The sequence below is a fragment of the Pseudonaja textilis genome, chromosome 2, assembly GCF_049901715.1.
Source record: "Pseudonaja textilis isolate UNSWEBS1 chromosome 2, rPseTex1.2, whole genome shotgun sequence".
Taxonomy (NCBI): Eukaryota; Metazoa; Chordata; class Lepidosauria; order Squamata; family Elapidae; genus Pseudonaja; species Pseudonaja textilis.
In genome coordinates this window covers 100028688-100047169 of record NC_141991.1, presented here as the reverse complement: position 1 = coordinate 100047169, position 18482 = coordinate 100028688, and the positions used below count along the sequence as shown (strand labels likewise).

At 38.8% G+C, this 18482-nt stretch overlaps 1 protein-coding gene across 3 annotated transcripts; it reads right to left on the bottom strand.

Moving 5' to 3' along the window:
* Positions 1–4649: 4649 nt before the first annotated feature.
* On the bottom strand, positions 4650–17501 carry PIRT (phosphoinositide interacting regulator of transient receptor potential channels). 3 transcript variants are annotated; one of them, XM_087924704.1, is made up of 2 exons: positions 17328–17501; positions 4650–6438 (listed from the first exon to the last, which is right to left on the bottom strand). In XM_087924704.1, the coding sequence occupies exon 2, from the start codon at positions 6400–6402 to the stop codon at positions 5947–5949; it is 456 nt and encodes a 151-aa protein (XP_087780830.1). In that variant the 5' UTR covers positions 6403–6438; positions 17328–17501; the 3' UTR covers positions 4650–5946. The 3 variants fall into 3 exon arrangements, with proteins under 3 accessions (XP_087780830.1, XP_087780831.1, XP_026551868.1); XM_087924705.1 differs by having other exon boundaries at positions 17386–17501; XM_026696083.2 differs by lacking the exon at positions 17328–17501 and adding an exon at positions 13592–13884.
* Positions 17502–18482: the final 981 nt, after the last annotated feature.

The following is an 18482-nucleotide window of genomic DNA, read 5'->3' as shown; positions in this document are numbered from 1 at the left end:
TCAGGCTAAGACTGTATTCTGAGACTTCTTGTCCCAGATTTTTTTCCGCTCTTATTATATTAATAGCTTTGACATGGATGATGGTTTCAGGTCATACAACTGAGATACTATTTATTATGTAGCTATTTTTGCAATATATACTGAGTTCAATTTTTATGCTTTATCGTTGCACAAAGATTAAGAATTCCTTAAATCCAGCTTGATTCCTGCATTCATACAGTTTTCTTGACAGACTTAAGGAAGTGACTTGCCACTATCTTCTGCTGAGATTTTTAAAATAAATTCTCAGTCTAGCCAATAGCTCAAATTCCCAGTTTATCGCCCATCTAATGCAAGATTCAGTTTTCAATTAATTTGCTTAATGTCTACAACACTTGTGTTTGCATGTATTCACTTTGTTTAACAAATAGAATGCTTTCACATAGAACTAGTTTACCCCTAATTAAATGTGATTAAAATTACAGATGCATACTAAATCTGAATAAGTAAATAATAATCCATTGAACTCTATATGCTTGACTTTGATTCAAACTGTGTCTTTCCTCAGAGCTGGAATATACACTGCGTTCTGATCAAATCTTAACAGAGCTAGATGTATATTGGGGAAATGCCACTCATCAAAGCTTAATGCTACCCTCCAGAAATGTTAATATTTCCTCAGAAGAATACCAAGACTGATAATGTGTGTCAGCGCAGAGGTCACCAGGTCAGAGGCCCAGAGGTAGCTGCTAGGGCATGATGGAAGACTAAGTGCCTCATGTCCTTGCCTTTTAAGGCTTGGATCTATTAAAGGAATCAGACTCCAGGATGCCTGAATTGTCTCTGTGGACTGGGGTGGAGGGTAACCTAAAAGCCATTCTCATATTGTCACCGAGGGAACAAGGCTCATTAAATTCAATGATCAACTGCCACAGCTGTAGGATTAGCATTGAAGGCAAGACCCAAATATAATATGTCCCCAAAGATGCTTTTTTTTCGAATGGCAACTGGACTTGCTTTTTTTCTTGAAGAAATTTCACTTCTCATCCAAGAAGTTTATTCAATTCTAACTGGTGGGACATGGAAAGGATTTTTACTTTTTGCAGTCAGCCAGTCGTTAACACTTTGCCGGGTATAAATCTTTTCCATGCCCTACTTAGAACTGAAGAAGCTTCTTGGATGTGAAGAGAAATGTCTTCAAAAAAAATCAAGAAAGTTCAGTTGCCATTCGAAAAAAAGCACCTTTGGGGACAATCATGACCTGGATGATTGAGAATCTCCATAGACATCCAAATAAAATATGTTTAAGGGGTGACAAGAGAGCCAGTTTTAGACTTTTATGTTTCCATATGGAAAGAATGGAAAACATGACGAGAGCAAGCCAGATATCAAAGTCCCGTGTTAAATGTTTCCTGCAGCTGTCCAAATGGAACCAGTTTAACCTGGCTTGAAATTGCGACCAGTGCCATATTATTTCAAGCATTTGTTCCCAAATGGCACCCTAAAGGTATGTTAGACTACCAAACACATCACCTCCACTCATTATACTTCTTATGGAACATAAAAGTGAGAAGTACTTGCTGTTTAGGGGAGAAATCAAGGATCTGCTGTAGAGCAATTACAACTATATTCTGCTAAAGCCAATTCCTTTAAACAAAGATTGTGCTATGGAGAATATATATTAGAGAGGTGGCTGACATTCCATTCCTGAAAGGGTCATGGTCAGATATTTCCATCAATAACTGCATTTGGATTTATTCAGGCTTTCTTCTTGTTATCAGCAAACACATATACTGCAGGACTAAATTCCTGGGAGATATAATCTCTCTGCATTTCTTACAAATCTGTCAGGTTTGTGAAGGGAAAATATATCTTAGTTACTTCTGAAAATGTCAAAAAGGGAGAGGTTTTTTAGCCTAATTGAACAACACACTGTGCAGGCTGGAATGGTACAGTAACTTAAAAGCATTGATTCCCAGGAGAAGGATAGCTGTTCCTGTACTTGAAATGTTGGAAAACATTTAAATATTCAGATTTCAGCTGCTGCCTTCCACCTGAATGGAAACTTGCTGTCTGATTGCCAAATCCCTCCATGTTTTCCAACACAGTGTTTGCCATAATGTCTCCACTTTTTTTTTTTACTTTATAGGAGATATACTGACAGCAGAGGCGACCGTGCTAGCAGGAACCAGCTCTACAGTATAAGACAAATACTGAACAATAATTTCTTGTTATTGTATCAGTGGATCTTGTGATTTGAAGGACTCTCTCCTGCTATTTTCTCCTCTTGGGCCCTGAAGGCAATGTGCAAGTAAAGCTTCCACTTCTGGACAGAATAAATTGAACCAACATTTATCTCCCGTTAGACTTCCTAGAATTTCATTGTAGATATGGCTTTGACTGAAGAACTAAATATTGTTTTTGATAGCAGTTTTGCTCATACAAACTACACAGTCACTGATGCTGCAACAATATTCCTTTCTTAATTATTCCTTTCATAATCCAGTTTTTCTGTTTGTCACAGGAAATTGCCATCATCATCATCATCATCATCATCATCATCATTTCTGTCCTCAAGAAATAATGACAATACAGTATGTATCTCTATTCTCACAATATTTTCTTTTTTGGATTGTGCCCATGTTACAGAGATGTTTTAACTTTCCAGCTCTGGGGTTATTTGATTGTCCCCTTCTGAGTAGCATCCGCATCATAATATGTGGTTTATTTTGTATGTCCCAAATGTCAATTGACCATTGTAACCAGTGGTGGGATTCAAATAATTTAACGACCGGTTCTCTGCCCTAATGATTTCTTCCAACAACCAATTCACCAAACTGCTCAGAAAGTTAACAACCGGTTCTCCCGAACTGGTGCAAACTGGCTGAATCCCACCACTGATTGTAACCCAAAACACAAATCTCCCTCCTGTATCACTGTGTGCTTTCTTAATTTATGTTTTCTTTTCCTAGTGTTTACCACATCCTTAAATCCCAGCACAAAGCACAAAGCACACAACTCTTTTAAAAATTGTCCTTTTGGTTCCAGAGTTGTATTGCAACCAATTTTTTTTACAGTTATGAAGAGTAAGTGTCCATTTTCTGTAACATGGAATGAACCTTTTACAAATCCCAGTGTCCAAAATACTAGATGACTAGCACAACCCACATAAGAAGCTTCCCTATTCTGTTCCAAACGATCAGTTCTATATCATCTCTTGATTTGGAGAAACACAGAATTAAATAGTTGAGACGATAGGGAACACCTGATGTTGGTGAGAGGAGAAAATGGAAATGGCATTTAAGAGAACAGGATTCTCTTCTTATAAAATGGACCAGAAATGTAGGATGATTGTTCAGACCAGTTACCAGAGAGTCATTGCCCCCACTTCCCTCCCCAAATAAAAGCTCATTTGTTGGACTTTTCTCTGGGACTGCCTTTAATGCTTTGTCTCCTAACGATAAACCAGCTGATGAAGCTACTTATGACATCTCTTTCCAGATTTCCGCTCTTTGGCCACAGCGATGGGCTAGTTTTCTGTTTAGATCCTGGTTACCACACTGCATATCCTGACTGATGATTTCCCCTGCTTTTTTCTCCACCCATCCACCCGCACCAGAAAAAAAAGCATCAATATCTTTTGAGGTCTTTGTAGGTGTGTTTCTGTGTGTGTGGTGGTGACAGGAGCATGAACAGTTTCATGGTTCTTCCTAGCACTTGGGAGAAACTTTGCGGCTCTCTTGCCACCACTACCCCTCCCCTTGAAATAAAAAGAAAAGGTGATTCTACCATTAAAACTGTTGAATGGCCACCATTTTCCCAACTGAACCAGAAATGACAAGGAAAGGCCTGATCTTTCCTTGGAGCCTAAAATGTCCAGCCTAAAATGGCTGACAAAGCAAAGAGAGAGCAAAGATTGGCCCCTGAAGGGCCACTGGAGCACAGGCCCTTGTGTAAGACAGAACAATGTGCATCATAAGTAGTCAATGTCCTGCTTCAGCCAGCAGAGATGGGGAACACTACTTCTAATGCTGAGCAAGGAAACTTCTTCCCAGGGAGCTACAGGTAGTTCTCGACTTATGACTGGTTGCTTAATTTAGCCCCCCCTTCCCACAGTCACATGATTGCATTTTGGGCATTCATTATGGCCATTTGTAGCATTCTGCTGTCACATGATAATAATTTACATTTTGCTGTGTCCACTTAAGATTTCCAACAAAAAAGCACCCATAGCAAACAATGGGTTCTCTTAATGACTTTGGCATTCACTTAATGACCACAGCAGTCGCTTTACAACCACCACTTAATGATCACTGCAAAAACAGGTTGTAAAAGTGGGTGTGGACATGTGATGATGCACTCAATGACCATCACAACTTATAATCTGTTGTAAGTCAAGGGCTACTTGTATGAGTGGACTGAGGTTCATTTCATCTCTTCTTGTCCTTAGGTTCCATTCTTGCACTGGGGAAAGCAGAAAATGCTGGCCAGTGTTTAGTCTGATATTCTTAAAGCAATCATAAATGACGAAGAGGGAAAGAAGTCCACAAACCCCCATAAAGAGGCACTTTCGTATCATCTGGGAGATATTACCATGGTCTAAAAGGCCACCTCTGGAAATTGCTGTAAAAGTTAATCTCTGTAAGGAAATACAGTACATGAAAAACCTCTGGGATGCATCTATGATTTATTTCAACCTAATATCCGCACCATACTTCATTGTAACAACTACAAACCCACAATCCAATGGTCTTTGAAGTAGTCTCCAAAATCATTTTGGTGTGATGTTCGTGCAGATCATTTCTCTCTCCCGTTTTTGAACTGCAGCCTGAGCCCTTTCTCCCCTTCCTGTTTGCCAAGTCCAATCGCTCCCTGATCTTAGAAATGGGCATATAGAGCACTCAAGAGCACTTTGGTTTGGGTTTTAATGAAATATTTCCTTTCAATTTTCTCTTGGAGAAAGTGACATTGTCAGTGACATTTTTTCTCCCTGACCACAAGCACAAACAGATGACGAAGGGAAAAATGTAAGAACAAAGAGCCATTCTAAACATCCAAACATCTTAACCTTTCAAGGTATGCTTCAAAAATTGATTTCGTGTTCATAATTTTAAAAGAGTTTGTTCTTTTCTTTTAATGACTTTTTTCAAGTTGTCCTTGGATCTCTTCCTGTTCATTGGAGCTAATTTTATGATGTATGGGTATACATCTGATCCATATAGTTTCTTGGTCTGCTTTTTCAAATAAAAAAGAACACTAATAAGGAAAAAAACCCACCCCTACTAATAAAGGATATTTCTAACTACCTAGCGAAGAGAACATGGCAGGTTTTGTAAATAGGATCCAGTTTCCTTGTGGAAGATTCAGTCTTTTCGGTGTTTGATAAGTTTGCATCCCTACCACTTTCCAAGTGCATTTTCTATATCACTTCCCTCTCTAAGACCATTTGTCTTTGGTCTCTACACTCTAAATTTTCTCCCACAATGGAATGGGAGACTATCTTTTTTCTGCAATCCATTCATTATACTCATTCAAACAAGACAACATTTGAGCATTATTTTCTGCAAGCAGTTTTCCTCCAAAGAATTTCTTCTATGAAAATATATAAGACGGCATCTCCACTGTGAGGCTCTCAAAGTCAATCAGTATAATCAACATTCAAAGCAATATTCAGTATGCTAAATGCACAATCAAGTTCAGTCAAAGTAACTGTTTGGGGGGTTGATCTGGCAAGGGAAAAATATGCTCCTCTTGTTGAAAAGGAAAACCATTCACTGGTGGACACTGACCCAGGGACAGCTGTGGTGATTTTTGCCCCAAATGGGCTAATCCAAAACAGACAAAAGGAAGAGAAAGGCATGGTGATCTCACTTTTAGAACAGAGTTGGTTTGACTTGCAGGATATTGGAACAAAAAGAACCTAGCCTGCTAAAGTGGCCTTGTGGCCAAACCCAAGAGAAGCTACCCTCAGCGGTTGAGGAAGAAGGACTTAATGCTTTGGAGGAGGGGATATTTTTGCTTCTGCCGCAGCTTCTTGCGGATGATGGGGATCCAGACAAGCCCACACACAAGCATCATGAGGCCAAGGGAAAGGAAGGCTGGACCACACAGCTTAAACACCTCCTTGCTTATGTTGCTGGTTTTGTTGCCCATGTTGTTGCTTATGCTGGTTGTGTTGTTGTTTCTGTCCAGGGTGAGGCAAGTCAGACTAGTAATGGCAATCCCAAAGAGAAACACTGCCCCGCCTACTGAGAGCACAATGACTGGTTTGTGGTAAATGTCCCATTTGTTTCGGGGAGGAGTATTCCAGCCGGAGTCACTCCGAGAACTGATGCACAAGGTACTGGCTGTTTGGCTGTGCAGCAAGTCTTTGGACTCAGGGGACTTCTCTCCCGCCTCCATTTCTTTGGTTTGGGTTTCCATGGCTACCGGTTTTATAGGCTCACAGCATTAGCACCTCTGGAGATGGGTGGGGAAGAGAGAGGAACACAGAGAGAAAAACAGGAATTGAGATTATTTGAGCAGCTTTAGATATAATTCTCCACTTCTGCCCAAACCATGGGCCATCATTTATTTATGGGCAGGGCTGACTCATTGTTTTAACCACACACCAAGGCTAGGACATAAATCCAGGAAAGGGCATGCCTTCGTCTGAAATTCTGGCCTCTGATCAAGGTCCCCTGAGAGAACTTGGTACAAGGGGTGTATAATGTCAGAAGTCTATTTGTAGTGGAAGCACACTCGTCAGATTTCAGTGATTGTCTCACAGTTAGGCCCAGGAAGAATTGTCCTTTGGACTGCAGAAGGAACCATATTGCATAGTCCTGAAAAAAAGGAGCCTACATATTGGCCTCAAGGTTCTTCCATCTAGATTGTGTTGACTTAAAAAAATGAGGTATTTTTTATTTATTTTCTTGACCAGTAATTCTCATGGCAAATAACAGGCTGGTGGGACAACAGAACCCCCCACCCTCCAAAATATTTAACCTACTCAAGAACATTATCAGACTGGAAGATGGTGGATAATTCCATTTCCCAGTAGAAGGGATTTTAGCTGCTCCAATGTTCGGTTGAAATTCCAGGCTTTGAATTGAAGCCAAGCTAAACTTCTCTAGGGAGACTCAGCAAACTCATTCTTCTCTCTGATAGTTGCCAGCTAAAAAAGTCTTTCACTGAGTCTAAGATCTATTAACCCAAAACAGTACCTGTATGGTTTAGCTGTTTGCTTAATTATTAATTAAAAACAGCTTTTCCAACAGCTTCCCAATCTGGGTCCTGCTGGCTGGGAAATATTGCAGAGCTGAGATGCAGCAGAATTAGAGGATAGTAGATTGGTAAAGGCTACTTTAAAGTCTCTGTTTTTCTTTCAGGCAGATATGTTCAAACTAGCATACCAAAGTGACATAAAAATTAACTTTAAATCTTGGGGGCTTTATATTGTGAGATGGTTCTAAAATTGGAGAAAGGTTGAAGTTTGTTTCCAAAAAATGGGCATCCATGGGATGGGACAAGAGTTAAATGATAAAATGGACATCACAACATCACTACACAAACACAGCCTCACTTACTTGTGTTTGGTGATGCAAGGGCAGAGCTTGCAAGAATAGACATGTTGCATTTTGACTTTGTGGTTAGGAATGGAACCCTATGTCTAAATCTTCAAATAGACAAATTAGGTCTGACCCAGAGTCCAAAAGGTGCTTTTTCAAAAGACAACTGGATTTTCTTTGTTTTTCCTTGAAGACATTTTGCTTCTCATCCAAGAAGCTTCTTCATTTCTGACTGAATGGTGGAGAATGGAAAAATTGCAGAATATAAATCCTTCCATTCTCCACTATTCAGTCAGAACTGAAGAAGCTTCTTGGGTGAGAAATGAAATGTCTTCAAGGGAAAACAAAGAAAGTCCAGCTGCCTTTGAGATTACCATGACCTGGAATGATTGGGCATCTCCATAGATGTCTGACACGGAGATGAAAACACCTTGGTGTTTTATCTATGATCCATACATAGGTCTTCACACTGCTTTGCTGATATCACATTTATCAAGTGCTTTTATTATGCTATGCTATTCTGATTATAACCATGTTCAAGTTCATCTATAGCAAGGCGTTCAATCCTCATGACATGGGCATGGCAGGGCATTTAATCCAGCTAGCAAACAATTTAATGGAATTAATTAATTCATTCATTTAGTCTACTCAATAGATCACAATTTATTTATTTAATCTATGTATATTGTTGTGTGCCTCCTAGAGTCACTTCTGGTGAGCTGGATAGCTATATAAATCTGATTGATAAACAAACACAAATAAATGGCACTTTCGCATACAAACAAACCATAATATAAAATGTATAACGGCAACTGCAGAATAGATAGACCAAAGATAGATGGCATATCTATTTCACAGGCTCCATTAACCTACAGATCCCAGGTCCAGAGGCTCAACTCCTGCACTTTCTGCAGGAGAACATATTCAAGCATCATATCATTAACATCGTTTTTACAAGTTACAACAATGACAATTCATGACATGGCAGATATGTAAATAATGAAATGTTTTGTCACAGTGGGATGGTTTTGGTAGGCCAGTAATATTTATCAAGGATAATTGTCAAAGATTTGTCAAAGCCGCTGAAGGTTCTGATGCAACATGAGGGGAGAGATGTGGGAATGTGGAGTTGCTTATACTGTATATTGCTTGCTGTGTCTGATTTGTGCTAATTCACTTATAATTTTAGCCTATATTGGGCCTACTATATTATGCCTTATAAATAATGGAATTTGTTTACTATTTCCTCCAAAGAAATCATTTTTATATTCTGTTTTCATGTGCATACATTTATATATACCCAACAAACAGCTCTACCACATTCATTCTTTGCAGCTATCCCATCTCTTTGCAGAGCAGCCTTCAATACATCGATCTGCAATTGAAATGGATATTTATTCCAGCACAGACTGTTGGGGCTGCAAATGACATTAAATTCCATCCATAAACAACAAAGTTACAGATATCTTCATTCACCCTCCTCCACCTCCAAATGGAGCTTAGCTGAAAAAAAAAAGGCCTGCATAGATTTTGGTAAAGTTTGGAAGTCTTGATCCCATCCTAAAGGGATTCTTGTAAATTTAAACTTCGTTTATAGAAAACAGCAGCTGCAGGTAGTCCTAGACTTACAACAGTTTGTTTAGTGACTGTTCAAAGCAGTGGTGGGATTCAAATTGTTTTACCACCGGTCTGGTGGGCGTGGCTTGGTGGGTGCGGCTTGGTGAGCATGCTTTGCCTAATGCCGGAGTGCAGCTTTCCCCATACCAGCTGAGACCTGCAGCGCCAATCAGCTGAGAGGAGCAAGAAGAGAAAAACGAAGGAGCCGGTGGGAGGGCCGATCCTGCATTTTTCTCTTCGTTTTCCTCTTAGATGATTGTCGATTTTTTTCCCTCCTTTCAGCTGTTCTTTGGCTTTATTTTTTTACTACCAGTTTGTCTGAACTGGTCCGAACTGGTAGCATACCACCACTAGTTCAACGTTACAAGAGCACTGGAAAAAAAAAGGACCTATGACCATTTTTCAGAATTACAACAATTGCAGCATTCTCCATGGTCATGGGATCAAGATTCAGATGCTTGGCCACTGGCTCATATTTATGATGGTTGAGGTCATGTGATCACTGTAGTGTACTTGTTTGCATACTCATAATACTGCATTCCTATTGGACAGATACCATTGCTAGAGATTGGTAGATAACAACAGTTCTGATTGGCCGCCTAAGCGGCGGGAAATTTAAATAAATGCCATTGGTTGCGAGCCGCGAGCAGCCGCTATAAAAAGGGCTGCCACGGCTTGACTTTAGTTGAAGTTACTGACAGTTAATAAAGAGCTGAATTCAACTCCGGTTTCGAGTCTGCTTTTGTTCTGGCGATAGAACAATCACCTTTTGCAATCTTTTGACAAGCAAAGTCAGCGGGAAGCCAAATTCACTAACAACTGTGTTACTAACTTAGCAACTGCAGTGATTCACTTAGCAATGGTGCAAGAAAGGTTGTAAAAATGGACCAAAATTCACTTCACAACTGTCTTGTTCAGCCACAGAAATGTTGGCCTCAGTTACAATTGTAAGTCATGGACTACCTGTATTTATATATTTCTGAGGTCAAATCATGAATCAAGCCCATTTTGACTATTGTCACTTGAAATTCTGACTAAAGTGGACAATCTGTGATTGAGTTGTTGTTTTTTAAAAAAAAAACATGCACTGAATCGCAAAACTAAGTTCGATGTCAATCACTTACAAGATAATAGCTATAAGTATAAACATAGTTATGAATACATAAAAAGGATACATATAAGAAAAAAAAGAAACAATAGGACATGGAGGGTAGGCACGTTGGTGCGCTTATGCATGCCCCCTACAGACCTCTTAGGAAAGGGGTGAGATCAATAGTAGACAGTCTAAGGTTAAAGTTTTTGGGGTTTGGGGAAGAAACCACAGAATCAGGTAGAGTATTCCAGACATTGACCACTCTGTTGCTGAAGTCGTATTTCCTGCAACTTTAGCCAAGCTAACACACACTGTACTGCAGTACATTACCCCACACCACATAGAGAAATACCCAAAATAACAGAACAACCATGCTACTTTGGCATGATCAAATGTGTAACCTGATACAACGTTTTGCCGCTGTCACAGCAAAGTCAGCTGATCTCTGGTTATCTGCAAGAGAAATGGACTTGTGGGCACATCCAGAGTTCTGAAATCACATAGCAGGGGATCTCGCTGGAAATAATTGCTATAGTGAATCTTGCATGGACAGTCACAAAATATTTCATTATGAAGTGGCACATGACAAAATATTTCAGTATGAAATGGGGCTGTTCCTCTCTATCCCCTCTAGCTTCTAAGATGCTCTTGATCATCTGAATATATATATATATTTTTCAAAACAGATAGTCATACTTTCAAACAAAGCAATGGATTACAGTACGACACTTGCTATTTCCTAAACATGTATGTAGGCCTAATGGGACTTGACAATGGTTTTTTCTAAATCAAGAATTAGAAATTGGCTGCTTGCATTTGAGCATGCCAGTTTACTATTAAAAAATAAAAATAAAAAGCTGAATGAATTATAATCAGGTAGGCAGAAAACCTCTGGATATTCTTGTTGTCTTTCACTGGCCGTGGTATACTATACTTGCCATTTGATACTATACTGTGCTACAACTCATATTTTTAGTCGTTTTAATACTAGAATTATATAAATAATTTTGCATGTATTGGTAGAACAACTATGTCACAAATTGGGATCTAGTGAAGTGTAGCATTGTCAGCATATTTCTGAAATCCCTCGGTGTGAATGGAATTTTCCTGTGGCCTGGAAGAGAAAATAAAATAAAATACAGGTTCTCCACCCTTGCATTAAAAGAAGTTAGATGTGAAGAACACAGGAGTATGCCAATTAAGGAAAGACACTACTCTCAATGGTATTTCAAATCTTTGTTGTACCTTTTCTTCAAGTTACATTCTAGAAAATATTATTTAATGACACTTAAGTTGATTTAATGCTCAGGACAATTTTATTGAAGAAAGAGTACCTAGAGACATCTTGTCACCTTATCTATTCTCCAGCAATTTGTCTCAATTGTCCAACTGAGAGTTATTTAGGTGTAATAGAAATGTGATAAATAAATAAAATAAATTAAGAAATGTTGAGAATATATGTGGATTTGTGAATTTAAGAACATTAGTCATGAGAGATTTAAATATTAGGGGTCTAGAAATATTTCATCATTCAGGCTGTCTATGCATTTATAGATATCTTTCCAATATTTGCAAGGTTTTCAGTGGTACAATGATGCTGAATATCTTGCTTGAAAGCTCTGAAACCAAAGATACAAGATGTTCTGCTTCCTCAGAATAGCCAGGTAAGGTTGGGCACATGAAGTGGAATCTCTCTCAATTTAGTAGCTATTATGTGGGGGAAGTGGTCTCTAACCTTGATTAAAAACTAAAGGAAGTTGAAAGCGGTTTCCTTTGCGTCCTTACCTTTCCAGAAAACTTTGGGAGGATGTGAATGTCGCACCACCTTGAAATGCTTCTGGTGGTTTGTTTGGTTTAATCAATAACCTAGGAGATTTGATCCCTTGATTTTTGTCATCAAACTTTCAATTTTTAATGCTCGTCTCCTCCTGTTGGAGGGAAAAGCTATTGGCAGCTTAGCCTAATGTACCAGAGCTAATTTGCTCATAATGCACAAACCTTTCTAGTACCCTCCATAGATTCTCCTTTTATGTTGCTTTAGTAGAAAACTAGCACAGAGCACTGGCAAATTGTAATAAATTTGAGGTCAAACATGCACAAACACTTTTTCTTGTTCCACAGAGTCTCAAGAGATTAGTCTGTGAAGAAAATGACAATGCTGTTCAACCACAGAAAGGCCAGGCCAGGCCAGGCCAACACTAGTAGGAAAAGGGGTGAAGTATTATCCATATATTTGTGCAAGGCCTGAATGATTCAGAAGCTAACATAGAGAGAGAGTGCCGAAGCCACAGTCCTCTTGCAAAGGGTTGCAGATTGGGTTGCAGAATCTTAATTTGTCCCTGTCTGAGATTGTGATATTTGAACCAGATAGTATTATCCACAGCCCTTCTTTGAAGATCATAGAAACAGTCTATCCGATAGTTTACTTGGAAGGCTCCCAATCTGGGGAGTGTAAACACAGCCTTTGCAATTTGCATCTGCAGATTGTTGTGAGGGTTCTCATTGATCCAAGTTGTCTTCACATAATCCTATATACTAACGCTTCTGTGGCACCAGGGCAGAATGCACATGAGGTGAATAGATTGCAACTACTAGATCTTTGGATAATTTGTACTACATTAATGAAAATGCCTAATGCCATATGTTTAACCAAAATTACTTCCCCTTGCAAAAGTGGCATAGCTAAAATGAAGAAAAGTCAGGGTGACAAAGTGGATTCACATGAAAAAAAGGCTGTGTATTAAATTCCAGCATTTGAAACGCATCTTGGCTTCACAATATTTTCATTTCAAGTCCTGACTTTTGCACCAGATTTTAGTTGGTGGATCTCTGGATTCTAGTAAGATTAAAAAAACAAAAACAAAACCTAGATCCAACAAAGGCTAAGCCTGCCCATCCCTGGACTGCATAATTAACAGCTTGTTTTCCCCGGTTTCTTTCAAGAAGACCGAACGCCTGCCTTTCGTTGGGAAACTCCCAAGTTATTATTTTGGAATCTTGATTTGCCAGTTGACTTGAGCAGAAGCACCACACAAAAGTTTGCCCTGTCACTGATGCTTCTGAATTTTAACTACCGAATATGGGTGGAACTGAAACAGAAAGCCTGTTTACACTGCTCTGATTCCCAGCATTTTTCAGCTCATGCAAAGAAGCAAAGGTTATGTTAATTTCAACATGATTAGCTTCAAGCAAAAGAAAAACAAATCAGTTAAGACCCATTTTTAAGGGTCTGAGATGTTCCGTTCCTCTGAGATACTGATTTAATTAATAGCTCTGTATTTCGCGGTGATCCGTTTCTATCAGTCACGGAGCTACCGGTCACCCAGTTAGAATATCAAGTATTTGTACTTACAGAACTGCTGGCTTCCATCAGTTGGCTTGCAGTTCTGAATATGCATGGAATGTATCTTAGGTGGATGTTGAAATTAGCTAAGTAGCTTTGCTTCCAGCTTCAGATATCCCCCACTTCTGATACTGAGTGGCTCAGAATTCTTGGAGCCTTTTCCAGCTCAGATGAGCTCACTCGCTTAGTGGCCATCAGCTTGCCTTAACCCTTCCATTGCTGAAACTCCAGTGAGGGTATAAACTGCAATACACATTGTTGCCCTTTAGCAAGCAAACTGTTCTGCCTGCAGAGAAGGGAAGGCAGAGGCAGATTGTAATGTCAGGTTGGTTGAAGGAAGCAGCAGCAACAACAACAACAACACAACAGAACCATAAAGGCTGATTCTGAAAGAATCATTTTAATGTTGATACACATTCTTCCTTTCCTTTAGAGTTCGCTGATCAAAAGTTTTTAATTTTTGGCTGCATTCCTAAATGCACAGCATTGCTGCAATAAAATAAGCACAGAACGTTTTCCTATTTCCACACCTGGATTTAAAGTAAAGAAAATAAACAAACAACAAAAAAAGATCCAAACAAAAGCATAATTATAGTATATACAGTATATACACACAAAAACACACTGTATATATTGTATATACTGTATATATGGTATGCATGTATACACCCACACGCGCAACACACACACACACACACACACACACACACACACACTATATATACATGTGTGTGTGTATGTGTGGAATAAGAGTTGAATATATGAAATGCTGAAGATGTTGCTGAACTATCATTCTTATCAGTATTTCATGTATTTACACGCCTCCATAAAAATAATTTGGAAAGGGAGCTTCATAGCATGCCATTTAGATACAACTCTGTAAAAAAGCTTCACTTTTCCCTAGGACTATGTGATTATTCTTTATGGTTGAAAAATACAGAATTGCTTTAATAAATTGCAGGTATACAACTTCTGTCTTTGCTAAAACTATAATTTAGCAAATTTTTGGGACCCTTAATGCGTAGAACCTTCCTCCCCCCTCCCCCATCAATCAAGCTGAATATTTTTGAAATACAGCCTGAACTATATGCCTATTCCCCCCATTCCAGTGGTGGGATTCAAATTTTTTTACTACTGGTTCTGTGGGCGTGGCTTAGTGGACATGGTGTGGTGTGGCTTGGTGGGCATGGCAGGGGAAGGTTACTGTAAAATCTCTATTCTCACCCCACCTCACTAACCTGCTTTCCAGCTCTGTTCTCCTGTGCAGGGCAACAAAAGAAGACCCAGCCGATCATCTGGGACTGAGGAGGCAGAGAATAGATGGGGGCAGGGCCAGTCAGAGGTGGGATTTGAACTACTCAAAATTTCCGTTACTGGTTCTCCAGAACTGGTCATAACCTGTTGAATACCACCACTGCCCCATTCCCCACCCCCATAAAAGGTTGCTTTGTAGCTTACAGAACTATATTGACAAATGTGAAATATAGATGTTATACTTAAACTAATTTTTGTTTTTCTTGATCACTGTTCTGATTGTTCATAGGAAGAATTAGGAACTAGACATAGAACAAAGAGAGAAATACAAATGTATATGATCTGAAATCAGTGCTTCTTCCATTTCAATGAGCCACTTTGCTCAGAACATTGAAAAATATATATGTTCTGAATATTTCCAGAATCCTTTCTAAGAGTTAAGACATTGCATAGAGAAATTCCCAGTTCCAAGCCTTAAGAAACTTCCTAGCCACTCAAATGAACCCTTAAGTCAGCAGAAAACAAAACTAGCATGAACTTGTCTCCTCATTGCAGATCCCTCTCTTGCCTTTGTTCCAAGTCACTGCAATTACCTGAGTTCCCTTCCAGGTATTGGCTCACAAGGCCTAACAGGTTTTGTACATCTGGCAGCCATCTTTGACCGATGCTGGCCTAGGGGGAAAACCCTCCTTTGATAGGTAAGGATGTCTCACTCATGAACTGGGAATGACATGAAAGGCAGTGTCATGACGATAGCACAGGAAAAAGGTGTTGCCAGGTCACAGTTATGCCATGGTTAGGTGGAAGTGGGAAAAGGCTGTTAATGTGATTTGTCCAGGTTTCTCATTATTTCCCCAAAATTTAAATAATAGAGAGGTATATAAATATTATAGGTTGAGAAGAAAAGCTATCATCTGTTCTAGAAGCTGATTAATATGCTTAACTGCCTTCTGCCATAAAGTGGTTAAGAATGCTATCTCTGTATTTGCCTCAGTGCTACTTATGGGAGCCTTATAATTTTTCTGCTTCAATTGGTGGCCATCAATTTCATAACCTCATATTATGTTAATCCTAATTATTAAGACTAAGGGTGAGGTAACATGATATCCCCTTTAAGTAATATACACTTTTTTCCAACCAGTAGTGTAGCTTGCTATTCATTTGAAATATAAAACGCATTGTATCTCATGAATTAGCCAGATTAGGCAGAATGTCAGAAAAACCAAGGTATCGCCAATGTCTTTTGCTTTCATTAAAAATAGCTTTTAAGGTTGATGGCAAGGAAAATTTGGATCCGGACACGTACTCTCCTTTACCCCTTTCCCCACCAGAAGTCTCTAATTCACCTTCTTCACTACTATTTAATTTGGGAGACTGTTCTGTTAGCCCATTCATTCACAACAATTAATTAAAGAAACAGCTGAGAAAGTACTTGGAAGATATCTGTAGCGTTGAGAAGGCATTAAGAATAAACGTGCTACGTTCTTAGGGGTTAGAACAAGGCAATATCTGTAAGCATCTCTTCCTTTCCTCCTTTTTGTTCGGGCCTGATGGAAATCGACTTTGTGATGAAATGGTAAAGTGTAGCATTATGCATATTGCATTATTAAAATCCAAGTAAAGGGTTAATTGCATGATTCCTTATAAGGACATCCAGCCAGGAAGTGAAGAGGAGGGAGTTACGAAGATAACACAAAGGCAGAGTGGAAACTGTGAGAAAAGAAGAGACAATTAGTAGACATTAAAGAGAAACATTGTTTATCCTTTTAGAAAACTAATTTGTCTTACTGCACAGTAAGTGCAGAGTTCAGCCTCTAAAACCTTTTAGTTATATAAACCACTGATAATTGGAGCAAATTTTTATTTTTCTTATATGTATCCATGTATTCATAACTATGTTCTTACTTATACCTATTATCTTGTAAGCAATTGACAAATAAAAAAATAAATAAAAAATAAAATAAATGAGAGAGAATGTAATAAGGTCCCTAAAATATGATTGTGCCAAAAAAAAAAAAAGATAAGAAACACTACCACTACCATCACAGGGAGATTTTACACCGTACTGATTCCCCAATAATATGAAAAAGTGGTCCTTCGTGATTGTATCCTAGTCCTACAGAGTAAGACTAGTAAATGGACTAGTTGATGAAACTTCCCTTCCTACAAATTCTACGACCCAGACACGAGTCTATGAGCAGAACCCAGATATTGTGGCCATTATGAGAAAAGCCTTGCTGGGCCATCAAGTGGAACAAGTCATCCACCACTATGGCAACCAGAGGCCTTGAGAAGCACACTGGCCAAAGCTATAGCCACCTCCTTTTACTATCAGTAGATTGCATATAGATGTGCATTGGCTCCGTTCTAATTCGTGAGCAACTGCAGAATTAGATTCAGATTAGATTTAGGTTGTGGATTTATCCTGACCTCTAATGCTCTAATGCAGGAAGCCACCACCTCAAACCAAGCCAGAAAATAGCTGTTGTACCTGATAGCTGTCCAAGCAGAGCAGCAATATTTGTTATGGTGATATAAAGGGTCTCTACCTTAGCGTCTGGTTTCAGAGAGACACATGATCTGCTGTCCTGGATGCCCTTTGAAGTTGCCCCATGGGGATGCATTTCCAGGAGCTTTTACAGCACAGTCAGCCAACTCTATGAAGATAACGAGCTTCTGCTCAGTTATGTAAAGTTTAAAGCACAGCCTTTGGAAATCAGCTTTGTGCTTAGAGATACTATAATTTTGTGCATGGCTGAATTGGAATACTCCTGCCATCTAGTGGGGAAAAGCGAAAGCAAACAGCTGGACCTAGTTAAGCATTTTTTCCCTCCTTTGCCCTGTAGATGTCTTACATTTTTTATGTATCTCCAAATTTAATCGAGCTTTTAGTTGGGCTATGAGCCTATTATGTTTCTTTATGATATGCAGCTGGATGGAAAACAGTGTTGTTTCATCTAAAATGCATAATAAACACACTTCAAATTCATGTTGGAAATGTGAACAGCAAAAGAAGGGCTACTTCATCATGTTTGGTGGATGTGTAAAAAAAGCTAGAATGTTTTGGATTCAAATACATAGATTGATTCAGAAGATTTTAAAGATTAATATATAATGAATTATAATTATAATTATAATGAGTTACCCTGTGGTAAGATGGGTGGCCAATACATTTAATAAGTAATTAAATTGAAACCAGAGGTTTTTCTTTTGGCATTGATAGATAAAACAGTTGGAAAAAAATTATGGAATTCTGGTTTTATACCTGATAACTACAGTTAGATTATTGTATGCACAAAGATGGAAAGATTCAGTGTTACCCACAATGGAGGAATGATTGGTGAAGGTGATGGGGCATGCTGAGATAGCTGAATTAATTTCTTTGATCAGAGAAAAGACAATCTCTGTTTATTGCAATCTGGGAACTCCTGGTAGATTTTTTTTTGCATGGAACAGAAAAAAAAAACCCTTATAATTTATGGTTGTGATGATTAGCCAGAATAGATTACATATAGAAAAGTTATGTTGTAACCATAGAGCAAAAGATAAATTTACAATTAAAACTGCTATAAAGGAGATTGGAAACTACTTCTATATATCTTTTTTCTTTATATTTATATTTTATTTTATCACCCTCTCACACTTT